At 39.7% G+C, this 13,294-nt stretch overlaps 1 protein-coding gene across 7 annotated transcripts in view; it reads right to left on the bottom strand.

Annotated features, from left to right (window-relative positions):
* Positions 1-2,298: 2,298 nt before the first annotated feature.
* The window catches only part of TSPAN12 (tetraspanin 12), a 45,388-nt gene continuing 34,392 nt past the window's right edge, over positions 2,299-13,294 (bottom strand). For all 7 annotated transcript variants that reach the window (XM_030014948.2, XM_030014947.1, XM_030014949.1 and 4 more), the window contains 3 exons: positions 12,825-12,932; positions 9,830-9,973; positions 2,299-3,885 (listed from right to left, as the gene is read on the bottom strand). In XM_030014948.2, the coding sequence (XP_029870808.1) occupies positions 3,580-3,885; positions 9,830-9,973; positions 12,825-12,932 (558 nt within the window). In that variant the 3' untranslated portion in view covers positions 2,299-3,579. The remainder of the gene's footprint in view (positions 3,886-9,829; positions 9,974-12,824; positions 12,933-13,294) is intronic.

Here is a 13,294-nt window from a genome sequence, read left to right as displayed (position 1 = left end):
GCTGAATAAAAAGCAAGTAGATGCATAAAAATTCTGAAGTATTTGGGACGTCCCAATTTTCTTTTAAAGAAATGCAGTCAATCATACACGAGTTTTAAAGTTTTAGATACAATCTCACTTTAATAATAGCAATTCATATGAATTAAACATAATGCTTTTGTGGTAAAAACTTCAAAAACTATTTGAAAATCGCTGTCTCCATCACACTTAACTGTATAGGTGCCATGACCAACAGCCTCTCTTTTTACTATTTATTCTTTATATATTGCCTTCTTATATTTATGGGTTGCTTTTACAAAATGAACTCTTATAAAGAACAGAAAACATAATTATGGTTCCTTCAGAAAGCCTTGTCATATGACCTGCTGGCAGATGAGGCAATACCTTGTCCAAAACCCAGGAATAGTGAATTTTGCCTCCTAAAAGCATCCCTATAGTCCCGAGTCACGACTGGGTGGTCAAGCCTTACTCAGCCCCACAGCTACAGGCACAGGCCCACGGACTTGGTACGTACGACTCACTGGGCCGAACAGAAACCCCTGATGCGGGCAGGGGTGACCCCCTTTTGTTGCTCTCCTCAACATTAAGTGATCTGTGAAAAATGTTAAGCAGCAGCTCCATAGTTGCTTGTTGCATCAAGAAAGATTTGGTTCATTACAGTTTATGCTGCAGAGAAAAACACACCACCCTTCTCCTCCAGGTACTCCTGCAAAACCGAGGGAAAAAGGAAATAAAAGGATGAAGTGGTTTTCACTGCTGCAAGTATCTCTAAATGTTCCCCTCTTGCCAAGCAGCCTCTCTCCTACGTATATCCTAGAGCTGTACATGAAAAGAACAGGCTCGCAGCAGCCTAGTCAATCAATTTTAAGGCTCTTTGAACAAGCCCCAGAAAAACAGAGACCCCTCATAGCCTGAGCACAGTGAAAGAAAAAAGTTTGAAAGCGTTCCAATTTACAGCTGAGACCTATTTCAGCAAGCGTGGTTAGATACTCAAAAATAGAAGGATTCCTTCCCAGAATACTTCTCAGTAGTCCTTACTAAGGAAGGGAGTACTTCCAGCATTCCTGGCACATGGGTCTTTCCCCTAATGACACCAGCCCCACACTGAACACTGTCTGGCTCAGGATTTGGGTAGCCAAGCCCAAGTGAGGTTGCTCTGACGGCAGATGTTCACTGTCATGGGGGTCCACAAACACTCGCCTGGGAGGCTGGCCCTGTACCAAAGGAGCCCTACCCCAAACGTTCCCTCTGCTCTTAAAATAACCTGACTACACCTAACGGCAGTGCTTCCTCACCACCTGGGAAGCCTACAGCCAAATGACCCAGGCTGGCAGTGTCTCCAATTCTAGCTGTGGGCTTCTCCAATGAACCTCCCCAGCCCAGCTTGCTGTATTTGGTCCTCCTCCCATGGGAGGACTTGGGGTAGCTGAAGCATGGCTAAGGGAGCTTCCACAGACAGTCCTTGGGTAAAAGTTTAAGCGTCAGGGTTTCCTGGACAAAGTGCAGGACTTCTCGCGGCCCTTTTTTACATTACTTACGGTGAAATTCCCTACATTCAGCTGTAATCCACAGCCGAGTGTAGCTGTGTACATGTAAATCCATGCAATCCACAATCAAAAGATTCCACAATTCGTGGTTTGTTTGGTTGTGGGGTTTTTTTTGTTTGTTTGTTTTCTTTAAACAGGGGAAAAAACCAACAATGGCTCAATCCACTATGTAGCATCACAGGTCTCTGCAGCAGTCCAAAGTCTAGAGCTGGTCTACATCCAGGCTTTCTCAGGCACCTGCTCTTTTTCTGCACAGGAACCTCGCCCTTAGCTGCAGCAACGCTGCCCAGGCTGAGTGGCGGCAAGGGTGGAAGTCTGCAGTAACGCTGGGCAACAAGGCTTCCCGAATGGTGCATGAGAAAGTATTCCTGACAAAGACACTCCAAGCAAAACTTCGGGAGGGTCTATCCTTTAGCCTTTTTCTTACCTCCCAAAGTAAGTATCTGTAGGAGAGGTACAAAAGCAGAAAGGTAATCTTGCTTGCAATACTACCTGTGAAATAATTACACCCACATGTAGACTGCTGAAAAACAAACAGCCCACACACCTGAAGAGTTTAATTTCATGAGCCCTTAAGAAGCGCTCTCAGAAGCAATAAAAAAAGAAAATGAAATTTATAATGCAGTTTCTCTACAACAGAGTAAGTGGAATAGGTAAAGACATGTCAAATTAACTCACACAAGCAGGAGGACCCTCCCAAGTCCCACCCAAAGCATTCACACTCCAGGACTTCAAAATAAGAAAGCCATTATGGAATTTAAGACAAAAGTAATTTTATTGTCTACCAAATCACACCTCGCTTTTTTTTTTCTTTTACATATTGCAAAACAAATGAAAGAATTTTTAAAATGTAATATTATGTAAAAACCCATTTGCCACAAACTACTGTACTCAGTGGAACAAATATATATTTCAGGAGCGTGGCCAATTGTAAAAATAATCCTATGATATAAACATTGTTCATAAAAATACAGTAAAATGCACTTCCCCCACCTCAATAAATACACTTTAACGCTGTTTCTAGTTGGCATTTTAAGCCACTAGAGAGCTCTTAATGAAGAAACCATCAAAGTATAATCTCTCCTTATGTACTTTTACAATTATTGCAATAGCATCCAGAACTGTAAGCATTTTCCTTGTAGTCTTTTCTTTCTACCTTCAGGGGAGTCACAGACAGGAGAAAAGATTTATCCATAAAAATGTGCTACTCCCGTATTGATTCCCACTTTGGAAATAATTTTTAAGGTTTTCTTTCTTTTCACTAAGAAATAGTCCATAGAACAAACTGTTTCAAAAAAGAATTCTCCAGAATTACTCAGAAAATTAAAGTCTACTGTCCAGAGTTGTAGTTTTGTTTTCAATCCCTGTTTATTATATTTAAAATTAAAAATTAAACAGTTATGTTAGATAAAAATAGAAGTTTTAGAACATCTTTAACAACAACAGCTAGGATAAAGGTTTTGTTAGAAAAAAGAAAATCTTGCCCTTTTTAGAACTCTTGCAAATTTTTAAATCCAAGTATTGACTTGAATTGTAGTTCTGCTTTCCATGCACACACAAAAACCACACAATTATATATACATAGATCCCTGATTAAGACATTTTCCAAATGGCTTATTAAAAATGTAGAAGTCAATTTCAACTGAAGTCACATTTTGTTTGTCCAAAGCACACTCATTTCTTCAGAAGACGAATATTTCTCTTCCTTTCCCGTGATGCTTCCTTAGAGGTTCTGTCTGTCTACCTGTGAATGAATCAGTATTTTACACATCACACAGCTTGTGACAATAAGTTAAATACTACTGTGCCCAGTGAATGAGTGCCTTTTAAAAAACAAACAAACAAAATCAACTCGGTTTCATGGCTGACAGGCTTATCCTTCTTTCTATGCTGGCCTCCTTCACTTCCATTCATTAACTGTTTTCTGAAGCATACGAAGACTGGTATATTTGGCATACTTGATGGAACAGAATAAAAATAACAACAAAAACCTATTAAAACTCTTTGTGACTTCTCAGATTCATTGCATCACCTACAGCTCTTCCATTTCAAAGTGTGTATTAAAGCTGTTTGCCATGGATGTATGTTCAAAGATCCTTGTCAGGCTTGGTTTCAGTAGCTCCACGGAATGACATGACAGCTGCTGCGAGGTATCACTCTTCAGGGCCATGATCTGATCCGCCCCAGGATCCCTTCTGTCATAGTACAGAGCCCACAGCAAAGTAATAGTGAGGATCATAGCCAGGATCTGCGTTACTCCAATAGAGATTCCTAGAAATCTCAGCACTTGCAATTGCTTCGTCCCCCTCAAAAAAGTGTACATTTTTTTACCGCATCCCTATGAAACAAAAATAGATTTTAAAAAGTTAGTCAATATTAATTGGCTTGCAGTTCCCAAGCTTTAGCTCATCCTACCTAGCGCTGGCTTTTCTGGCTCCCCAAAATTTCTCTCTCACCTCCTTCAAACAATACTTTGAAAATTATTTTGCCTACTTTTTAATCACTTCCATAATGCCATCTTTAAGTTTTCTCATACTCTGAGAGTTCACTGCATGTAACAAGCTCCAAGAGATCTGTGCTACTCTTCAATTCAGAAATCACTCAAAGTTGATCTGAGTTCCTATCAACTATCACTTATTTTTAAAGAAGCTCAACTGGTTTTGCAAAGGTTTAAAAGCCATTAAATCCTCTTAATCATCTTGTCTCTCTCCTTAAATTGCAGATCTTCAAGGTTGTCAATTATTTTAAACTCTTTAGATATTTTCTACAAATAATACCACGATCTAAAGTTAAAACACTATTCTAGGAAAGATCTACAGACCTGCATAACCTCGTCAGCGTTTTTTCCCCACCTTTTCTCTTTCAGTGTTTTATCTGGACCTGTATGTCAGTTTAGTAGTTCTGCAGAAAATCCCTAGGGAGTAGAAAAATCATTACATTCCAGATACCGCTTGAGTAAGGAGCATTGAACAGAATAACCTGTAACAGAGGACTTCTGACAAATTTCCAGAACGCAGTAGGTACAAACAGACTTTCTTTAGTACTTAGTGGTAATAATACCACATACATGTGGCATTACTCTTGCTTTTTATTCTTGAACTAGAAGAATCTCCTCATTGCAAAAAGCATATCCACTTATGCTAGTTACACTGCGCCTACCAACCCCATCCATAGACTGTATTTTAAATTTAAGTGGTTTAATTTCTGATCTGAATGTAGAAACTTCCCTGACAATTATTATGATGGTATTATACCAAGAGCCAGTTTTGCCTCCTATCTTGTACCGGGCTGCTGCTACTTAAAGCACGGTAATGTCCCAAACTGCTGTGAGAGTAGCTGTAACAACCCACCCTGCATCAGGCTCTGCACGAACCCAGGCAGGCAGCTAGACCCTCCTCCAAAAAGCTGACCATCCATACTCTGTATTAGACAGATGGTCATGTACACCACCTCTGCAATTATTTACAGGATAATAATAATTATTACCTACCCAGAAAAAGTCTGATGAAAACTTTGTTAAAACGCCACAAGTTGATGTTTCCCAGAAATGGAAATTTAGCTTTTTCCAAACCATTAGTGCATGCTCCACAGTTTGCTTACGTGGCCAACTAATTACTGTGCAAGGCTTCAGGAAAGCTCCCAAGCCCTCGTAAGGCAGCAAGGATCCAGTGCAAACACAAGCTCGTTGCTCAGGAAAGGTGATGCCCAGTCATAGAAAGGATAAAACCTTGAAGAGAGGGCCCCTAGCTACTCTGGCCAATGCTTATTCTCTATTCTAAACTTTGCAGGGCTTCACAGTACAAAAATCAAAGGAATACAGCCACCAAGGGCAAATTCATAGTAACAAACTGAATGGGATAACACCACGAATACTAACAGGCAGTGGTCCCAGAAGACAACATCAGGAACCCATCAAAATGGGCACCGTCTTCAAAATGTCATTTTTGCATTTATATCCTCACTACATATTTCTTACAGCTTTTCTATGAAAAAAAAGCAATTGATCGAAGTGACAGAATCTGAAGATAGGACATGATAAATAACACTTTTCAATCACACTGAAATTCCCCAAAGCCAACAATTTAAAATGCTACAGTCCTGAATGTATTAGATGAAAGGCCCGATTCCTGCCTCACACACAAAATTTACACTGCAGTCAACAGATTTTTGTCTAGGATCTAAATAAAATTAATGTACTATATGATAATCGTACCAGAGTAAGTTAAAGGATCTCAACATCTTTGCTCCATTCATCATTTCACTGTGTCATTTTCTAAACATTAACACAGTTTAGACACAGAACGAGGAGTAAACGTGGATTCTTTGAAATTTGAAAAGAAAAAAAACCACTGTAGCAAAAGCAATGTAATTGAACTTGATTAGGAACAAAAATTGTCACGTTGGTGTCTCTTTTTCTTCAACTAGAAGACAGTGTTGTAATTATACTATTTTCCAAATTTGTTTTTAATTACAGAGAAACTGGCTGCATTTTAATACTTTTGATAACTTTAAGGGATGAAGGTACATGCTGGTCACAATTTAAAAATGCTCAACCACAGCAGTATTCAAATTCAGTTCATTCGCTGCCTAGAGGAAACATCCATTAACAGAAAGCAATAACATTAATGCCTACATCTCCTGCAGTACAGACACATAACTGAGACAAATTATGCCCAATCTAGATAGACTGCCTCCCTCCATTTAATGATGTTCTTACAGTTCTGCTCTAATACACGTTCAAAATCAGTTTCAAAATTGAGAAATATCCAGCCACCCCTGTTATCCTCACATTCATGCATTTTATTTCTGCTTATGCAACAGATTCATAGTTGGTAGTGTGCAATTAAAGAGTACATAAATATACTTTCCTCGGCAAAAGTAAAAGTTTGTCACTAAACAGGGAGCTCTTGTTGACAACTCAGAAATAGTATAAAACTTCGCAGCTATCATTCAGAAGAATTAGCTTGAAACTCCTACAGAGCTATGGATTAAAGGCCTGATCCATATTTACTACAAAGGCCATTTTATATTTTCAGTCTTAAAATGGAAACAAAGCATATATTTCTGTTTTACTGCAACATCATAGAATAAGGACCAGATCTTAAATAAGGCACTTCTCAGAGTAGAAAAGATAAACCATCAGTATATTCAACAGATACTCAAATTTTGAGTATACTCAAAATTATGCTAGAAAACAGAAGAAAAAAATATTGAACATGAGATTTTAATTTTTCTGAAGATATCAACTCCTACCGATCATTTTATTTAGGCTACAGTTCCCGATCACAAGATGGGCAGAGCTCCCTCCCCTTGTCCTCAGACCACAACAAACCTCCGAGGCCACATCGTCATCTGACACACTTCCCTCACAACCACGTTCTTTCTAAGGTTAGTCTGTTCCATGAACTGCACCAAAGGTGAAGCTCGTCAGAATAAAAGCAGTCCAAGACGACTAACACATTTGAAAAACAGCTTTCAAAATCCAGCAGGGGAAACATGATTCCTGCCAAAAATACTTTCAAGCAGAACTGTAAGCAAGCCACCTTTATTTCTACCAAAATTGTATTGTGAAGGATTCCAACTTCGACTACAGAAAGCTCTGAGATCCCAGCAGAAAATTACAGCACAGCTACAACAAAACAATTTTATTAATCCTACCCAAACCAAACTTCAGTTTTCTGAAGTACTACAAAGAATTTTTCTGAAGTACCAGAATGGACTTGAGAGGCATTTACGCAAGCCAATTTTAGCCTAGTGAGGCTAATCTCATCAGGCTCCCTCTCAAACCACCAGACTATGCGAGTTTGTTTTGAATCACTTTCTAAAAAAGCTTTTCTCCTTCAACTCTCCAAAGCAGAACTCAGACAGATTAGCCTTGCAAGTGTAAGTTGGTTTTGCACAATATTGATAAACATATTAGCAAGTATACTGTACGAGCCTGTGAGACAACCCACAGGCAAGCACCATGGAAAAAAAATGTTTTGCCAACCGAATATTTTACGTATCTCAAAGAGCAACAGAGTATTTTTGTGGCTGGTAAAACAGAACACAGCCTGTCCCTTTTTGGAATGGATTCTGCAGTAGAGAACGAAAAATTAATTTTTGCTAAGAGCTGAATCCATCCAAAATGCTCTGGGGTATGGTAGGGGAAGAACCATAAATGTGCCCTTTAGGTTTCTTCCAGGAAAAAAGCCAGGCAGCCTTTCTTTTTACCAAGTTGGTCTTAATACAGCCCTTATGTTCTACACCATCATCATCTTTGGCTATTAATTTCCTCCAAGTAGAACCAAAAGAACCTGAACATACGAAGTGCGCAGAGAACCACTTTCCTGGAATACGGTTGTGGGAATGAAATGTTAGCAGAAGAGATGACATGAGAAAACCTTGCAGTTTCGTCAAGACACTCCAGTGACTAGTAGTCCTTTTCAGAAATTTTTCAGCTTCCTGAGCTCAAAAATTAGTTTTTCATTGAGTGACACTGTTTACGTACTCTTGCTTTTTCACATAAACAGGAAGGATGCTCGGGGCAAATGAACATTCTGCAGCTTCTATACATTTGCACTCCTTGAGGGCTCTCTACGGCAGAGTTGGTCTGTACAGTATCAATACTGGCACAGTATTACAAAAAGCAAGCATTATTGCAGAGTGAGTCACAGTTCTTTCTCCTTCAAGAATGTGAGAGAGACTGGCAGGCTCCAGAAGAAGCCCAAGTGGCTTTCCCATTCAGAGACTGACATTTCTTAAGTGTAACCAGTGCTGCAAGCCTTGCCATAAGGCAGGAGAGGCTCTACAAGTAGCTGGTGGAAAGAAAACAGCCTCTGCTGCTGTCTTTAAGGTTCCCTAGCACAGACCATCCTTCTGAGGCACCTGCCTTTTGGCAGCTCTATCTTCTCTCTTCCTCGTGGAAGTACACAAGGCCTAGGATGGATGTCTGAAAGCCCAGAATAGATAACATAATTTCTGCTCATAGCGTCAATGCCATATAAATCTAGCAAATCACTCCATGTCAGTGATGCCATTTCCCCAAAACTTGATTGTTTCCTGGCAATAGCTAATATTCACCTTGGCTTGTTTATATACTGCATCTCCCCCGCTTCAGAGGTATCTCTCCATAACTCTGGAACAAGAGCCACATAATAGATACTTGTAGGAGTCTTGAACAGCAGTAAGAGACTGGGACAAGATAAAACAGTTCTTTGGGTGCTCTTCCATAATGCAGAGTTACACTGTCCACTGGAGAAATGTTCGTGCTGCAGCAGCCGAAAGCACGCTTCTCAGACCCACCCTCCTTCCTATGTACCCTATATTACTCTTAAAGCAAGCAAATGAAGAATGCACCTCTTCTCAGGTCCTCTAACTACTTGACTGAGACATGCTTTTTGTCGCTATTGGACTACCTGGACTGTTGGTCATTCTCATATTACTGAGTGTACAATTAGAGGTCTTCAGAGGTCTGTTAGCATAAAAAAATAGTAAGTAGCAAAGCAGTCTCCAGATAAAGGTAACTTTTGACAACATTTTTGTGAGAACAGTTAAAAGAGTTTTAGTAGAGAACATAGTTACTTGTTTTTGTAATTTTCACCCTAAGAACAGTAATGACTTGCTACCATGATCACCTCCCTTACCTACTTTGAGTTCAAATAAGCCCCTCCTACTTTTAAGGTTGGGGGGGGGGTTAATTCTTTTAAAATAATAATCATACTGTAATGCAGAAGAGTTAGAGAAAAAGAGCATTTTCACACAAAGTTTCTATACAGGCTCACAGCAGAGCAACTGAATTACCTGCCTCCTTGCATGAGCCCTGTTAGCGAGAGAGCTCTCATCTTCTAAAGGACTTCTCAAAAGCATCCTTCACTGTACAGACCACTAGAGTCCTCATTACCATAGGGTAAATAGAATTTCTCTTAGTTTGGCAAGCTGGAGACAGGACATTACACCAAAACAAAATTTGCTCCAATCAAAAAATAAAAAAATTAATCTCCAACCTAACCAATATAAAGCAAATACCTCAATGTTTAAGCACATCTCAGGTGTTAACTGCATTGCTACTAACTTATCTCACTTCCAGGTAAGGGTGGCTGGGTGGGTTCCTTCCCTTCTTCCTTCCTCCCCCCACTTCAGCATTAATAAAAAAATAAACATAAACAAACACAATAAACACTTTCCATAAACATGATTACTCTACAAACCTTTCTGCCACACTGCAAGTGTTGAGTTTGGAAAATGACTGGATCAGGAGGACTTTACAAAGCCTTCCAAAATATCCACATTTTTCTTCTTACCTCCTGATAAAGGTCACTGAGATCCTCATGATGTGCCTGCTTAGAGCATCCTGGGAACTCTCTGACACAACAGGAGTCAGGCGGCCAGTCCATCTCTGTCATTTCCAGCCAGTCTGTGAAGTACACCACCCCACAACATTTAAACTGCAAAGGAAGGATTAGCCAAGATCAGCAATAATGATGCTACTTTTATGAAAAAGTAGGTCATCAAAAAAGCTAAATAAATTCCTATTAACAACTTTCAAAATATTTATGTAGGACTAAAAACATCTACAAGAGCTTCCACATATCTTCTTTTGCTGTACTTTGACACAAAAGCAAGGTGAAAAGTCTAACGTAGTGACCAGTGAACACCTCAGAAACAGCCAATGATACTGCTCTGTCATTTAAATCCCAACTGCTCCCTCAAAGGATGCTTCACAGAAATTGTCCTACCCTGTAATTCTGCTATCCTTACTACAAGGAACTAACACATGATAATTTCATGTCAAAAGGGTGACTAATGAGTACGTATACCTGTGGCTGAAGGAAGTAGTAGGAAATTATGATTAAGGTCTTACTAGCGAGGACTATTCCTGCAAGGCTACAACTGTGGACACATCTATTGAAAACTAGATGAGAAAAAGCATAGAGTCATCTGAATACAGAAAAAAGAAGAGAAGATTTTAAAAGTGAGCAAAAATGTATAGAAATCACAAACACTGAAAGGAAAAAGGAAAATGGAACGAAGGGGTATCACACTAAAATAAACACTGCAATAGAATCAACCATAAAAGCAGGAAGTCTGGCTGCAAAGCAGATGAGCCATAATTGGCTATAAAAACCACCAGGACTAACAACCTGTCTTCTCTTCTGCAAAGCACACCGAGAGATTTAAAGCCAAACGACCAGCCTACCACATTCCTAGCTGCTTTCACATAAAAAAGGGCTGAAGCAGCTACATTAGATTTTCTTTGGCACTGGATGGGGACTTGATATGTCTGAAAAAAAGCCTTGCTGCAGGAATAAGATGGTGCTTTTTTCTGTCTGGATGTTCTCCAGTACCAGCCTGAGTGCTTGTAAGTCATCGCCTGGTTCCTTTGACCCACGGGCTTGGGAACTTTTGCCCCCTTACACACTTCAGAGCCAGAGTCCTGTATACTACACCGCTACTCGGTCACAATCAGTGCCCAGACACCACGTTGGCACACACCATGCCTTGACTTCAGCCGTCCTCTTCCAAATCTCACTTCTTCCTTTTTCACCACAGCTTTAATGTCTCTGTTTTTATCAGTCAAAATCCTCCCAACACGGGACTTTCTATGTACGGAAGCTCAAGCTTTGGCTCCTCATTGTAATTGCAAAGACCACCTCATTAAACATCCTTTTCTTACTCTCAAATCTTTTCTTCCCCCCACTTAGTTCTTCCTTCCTGACTTCAATTGACCCTTCCCATCTTCCTTAGCATAGTCACAACTCTGATATTAGACCAGCAAGGGCACTGGGGGAAAAAAACATTTCCCATCTCTCTCAGATGTTAAAAGATACAGAAGAGCGAGCACAAAGCTGATCAGGCTGAATCTTTGGGAACAAAATTGTAGTTACAAATTTTTTCTTCAGGAAAGAAACTGTAATGCTGACTGAAGAAGGGCCCCAAGCATAATGCTCATTCAGGCATAAAGCACATACCAGGCTCACACATCCACCATCTGAGTTATGACTAGACAGAATAAAAATGAGAGCCCACCAACAGGAAGGAGCTGTAAAAGAGCCTTCTCAGTTCACTTCAAACTCTCCCCAAATCATTCCTCTGGTCAGAGATGGAATATAGGAAATCTACCTTCTAAAAGGAACTTTTTCTCCCCTGGAAGAGTTAGGGCATAGTTGAAGTTTTATTACTAATATTCATATTAAACCCAGCCATTATGACGACACGACAACCAGGAGGGTAAGAGGCAGGTTTTAATTTAATCAACCTATACATTTAAACCAAAATACAGTAACAGCTCTATTCAAGGAAATCAAGATCACTTGATTATATTATCTCAGATACAGAACAGACACAAACACTCTGCCTGTGTATGAGGAATTACTCAGTTTCACAGAGCACTTGCATAGCCAGTGCAGGGGACTTGGGGGGGGGGGGGGGTAACCTCATGGGGTCCTCACTCTTTCTTTCAGGTTTTAGTATAAATACAGACTAACCAAGTGCTGCCAGGAAATGTTTAAATAAACAGGAAATCTGTGCAACAATGATAGATTTCAACATTTCAACAAGGGCAGCACAATGACAGGCATTTAAAGAGTTCTCTTCCTGCACATGAGTTATATTTGGAGTTAATGGGTTTTACCTTGGGCAATTTCATGTTTTTGTAACATAATACTTCATTCTTTAAAAACAGTTCTGAATTTTAGTAGGCTAGAGGGCAAAGCTGTGAATACACAAGGAAGCTTTTTGGTTTGTTTCCCGCTCCCCACCCCCCGTCAAAGGAAATAAAAACCCTGATCACTTTCTCAAACCTCAGCCAAAGAGACAATGTTGGCATCTTTTTGGAAACTTTCCTTCCCACTCATTTCCAGCTAAACACGTATGTCCGTGAAAGGAAACTAACAGCCTACAGGAAGGAGAGCACAGTTTAATATTAAAGCAGCATATAGAAATGTTCACTTTATTTTACCTGCAGATTTTTAATTTTATATACATCATATTCTTATATGTTGTAATAATCCTAAAAGGTGTTGGTGTCCTAACCCTACTGGCAAAGGAGAAGACAGTGTAGCAATTTAACTGAATTTAGTAATATCCTTTTTTTTGGTGTTTTAGCATCTTTAGGGCCTACAAAAGCTCAAGAGTTGGATATCAAGTGATGTTAAATGATATCATCACTGCACAGGGTTTCACATTAAATGAACTTGCATTTATTTATCCATTCACTAAAAAACAAACCTTTTCCTTTAGCAGATAACATTTACCAAGCACGTATTACTTCAGCTGATGAATTAACTGTCGTCTTACCTCCCGCTGGAAGAAATTCCAAGCATGGGTCAGCCACTGGTACCTAGGTAGGCCATAATTGGTCATCCTGGCTTTCAGCGTGATCATATCGGACCACTGCACTGGAACCTGGAGCAAGGACAGAGAAGTGATTCACACAACAAATCAGTTGGCTTGTGGCTCCAACTTCCATCTGTTCTGAGATCTTTCCAGTGCAGTGACCAAAATAACTTTGTATGCAAATAAAACAGGAAAAAAAGTGCTTTAATTTTTATGATATTGAAACTTTATGAGCCTTTATTAAAATATAAGGAAAAAAAGTTATTTGTATCCTTTGCTTACAAATTAATGCACACTGGAAAAGAAGCTGCATTTCGGAGAGATTCAGAGATAGTTGGGTACAATTTGATTATACCATTACCAGATTTCTTACCTGGAGTAAAACTTGAACTGAGCCCCATCCATGTCATCAGGGATGGCATTTGTCTGCC

Source organism: Aquila chrysaetos, chromosome 5 (assembly GCF_900496995.4).
Source record: "Aquila chrysaetos chrysaetos chromosome 5, bAquChr1.4, whole genome shotgun sequence".
NCBI classification, from domain to species: Eukaryota; Metazoa; Chordata; class Aves; order Accipitriformes; family Accipitridae; genus Aquila; species Aquila chrysaetos.
The sequence above is the reverse complement of the archived record's forward strand: the minus strand, read 5'-3'. Positions and strand labels throughout refer to the sequence as shown.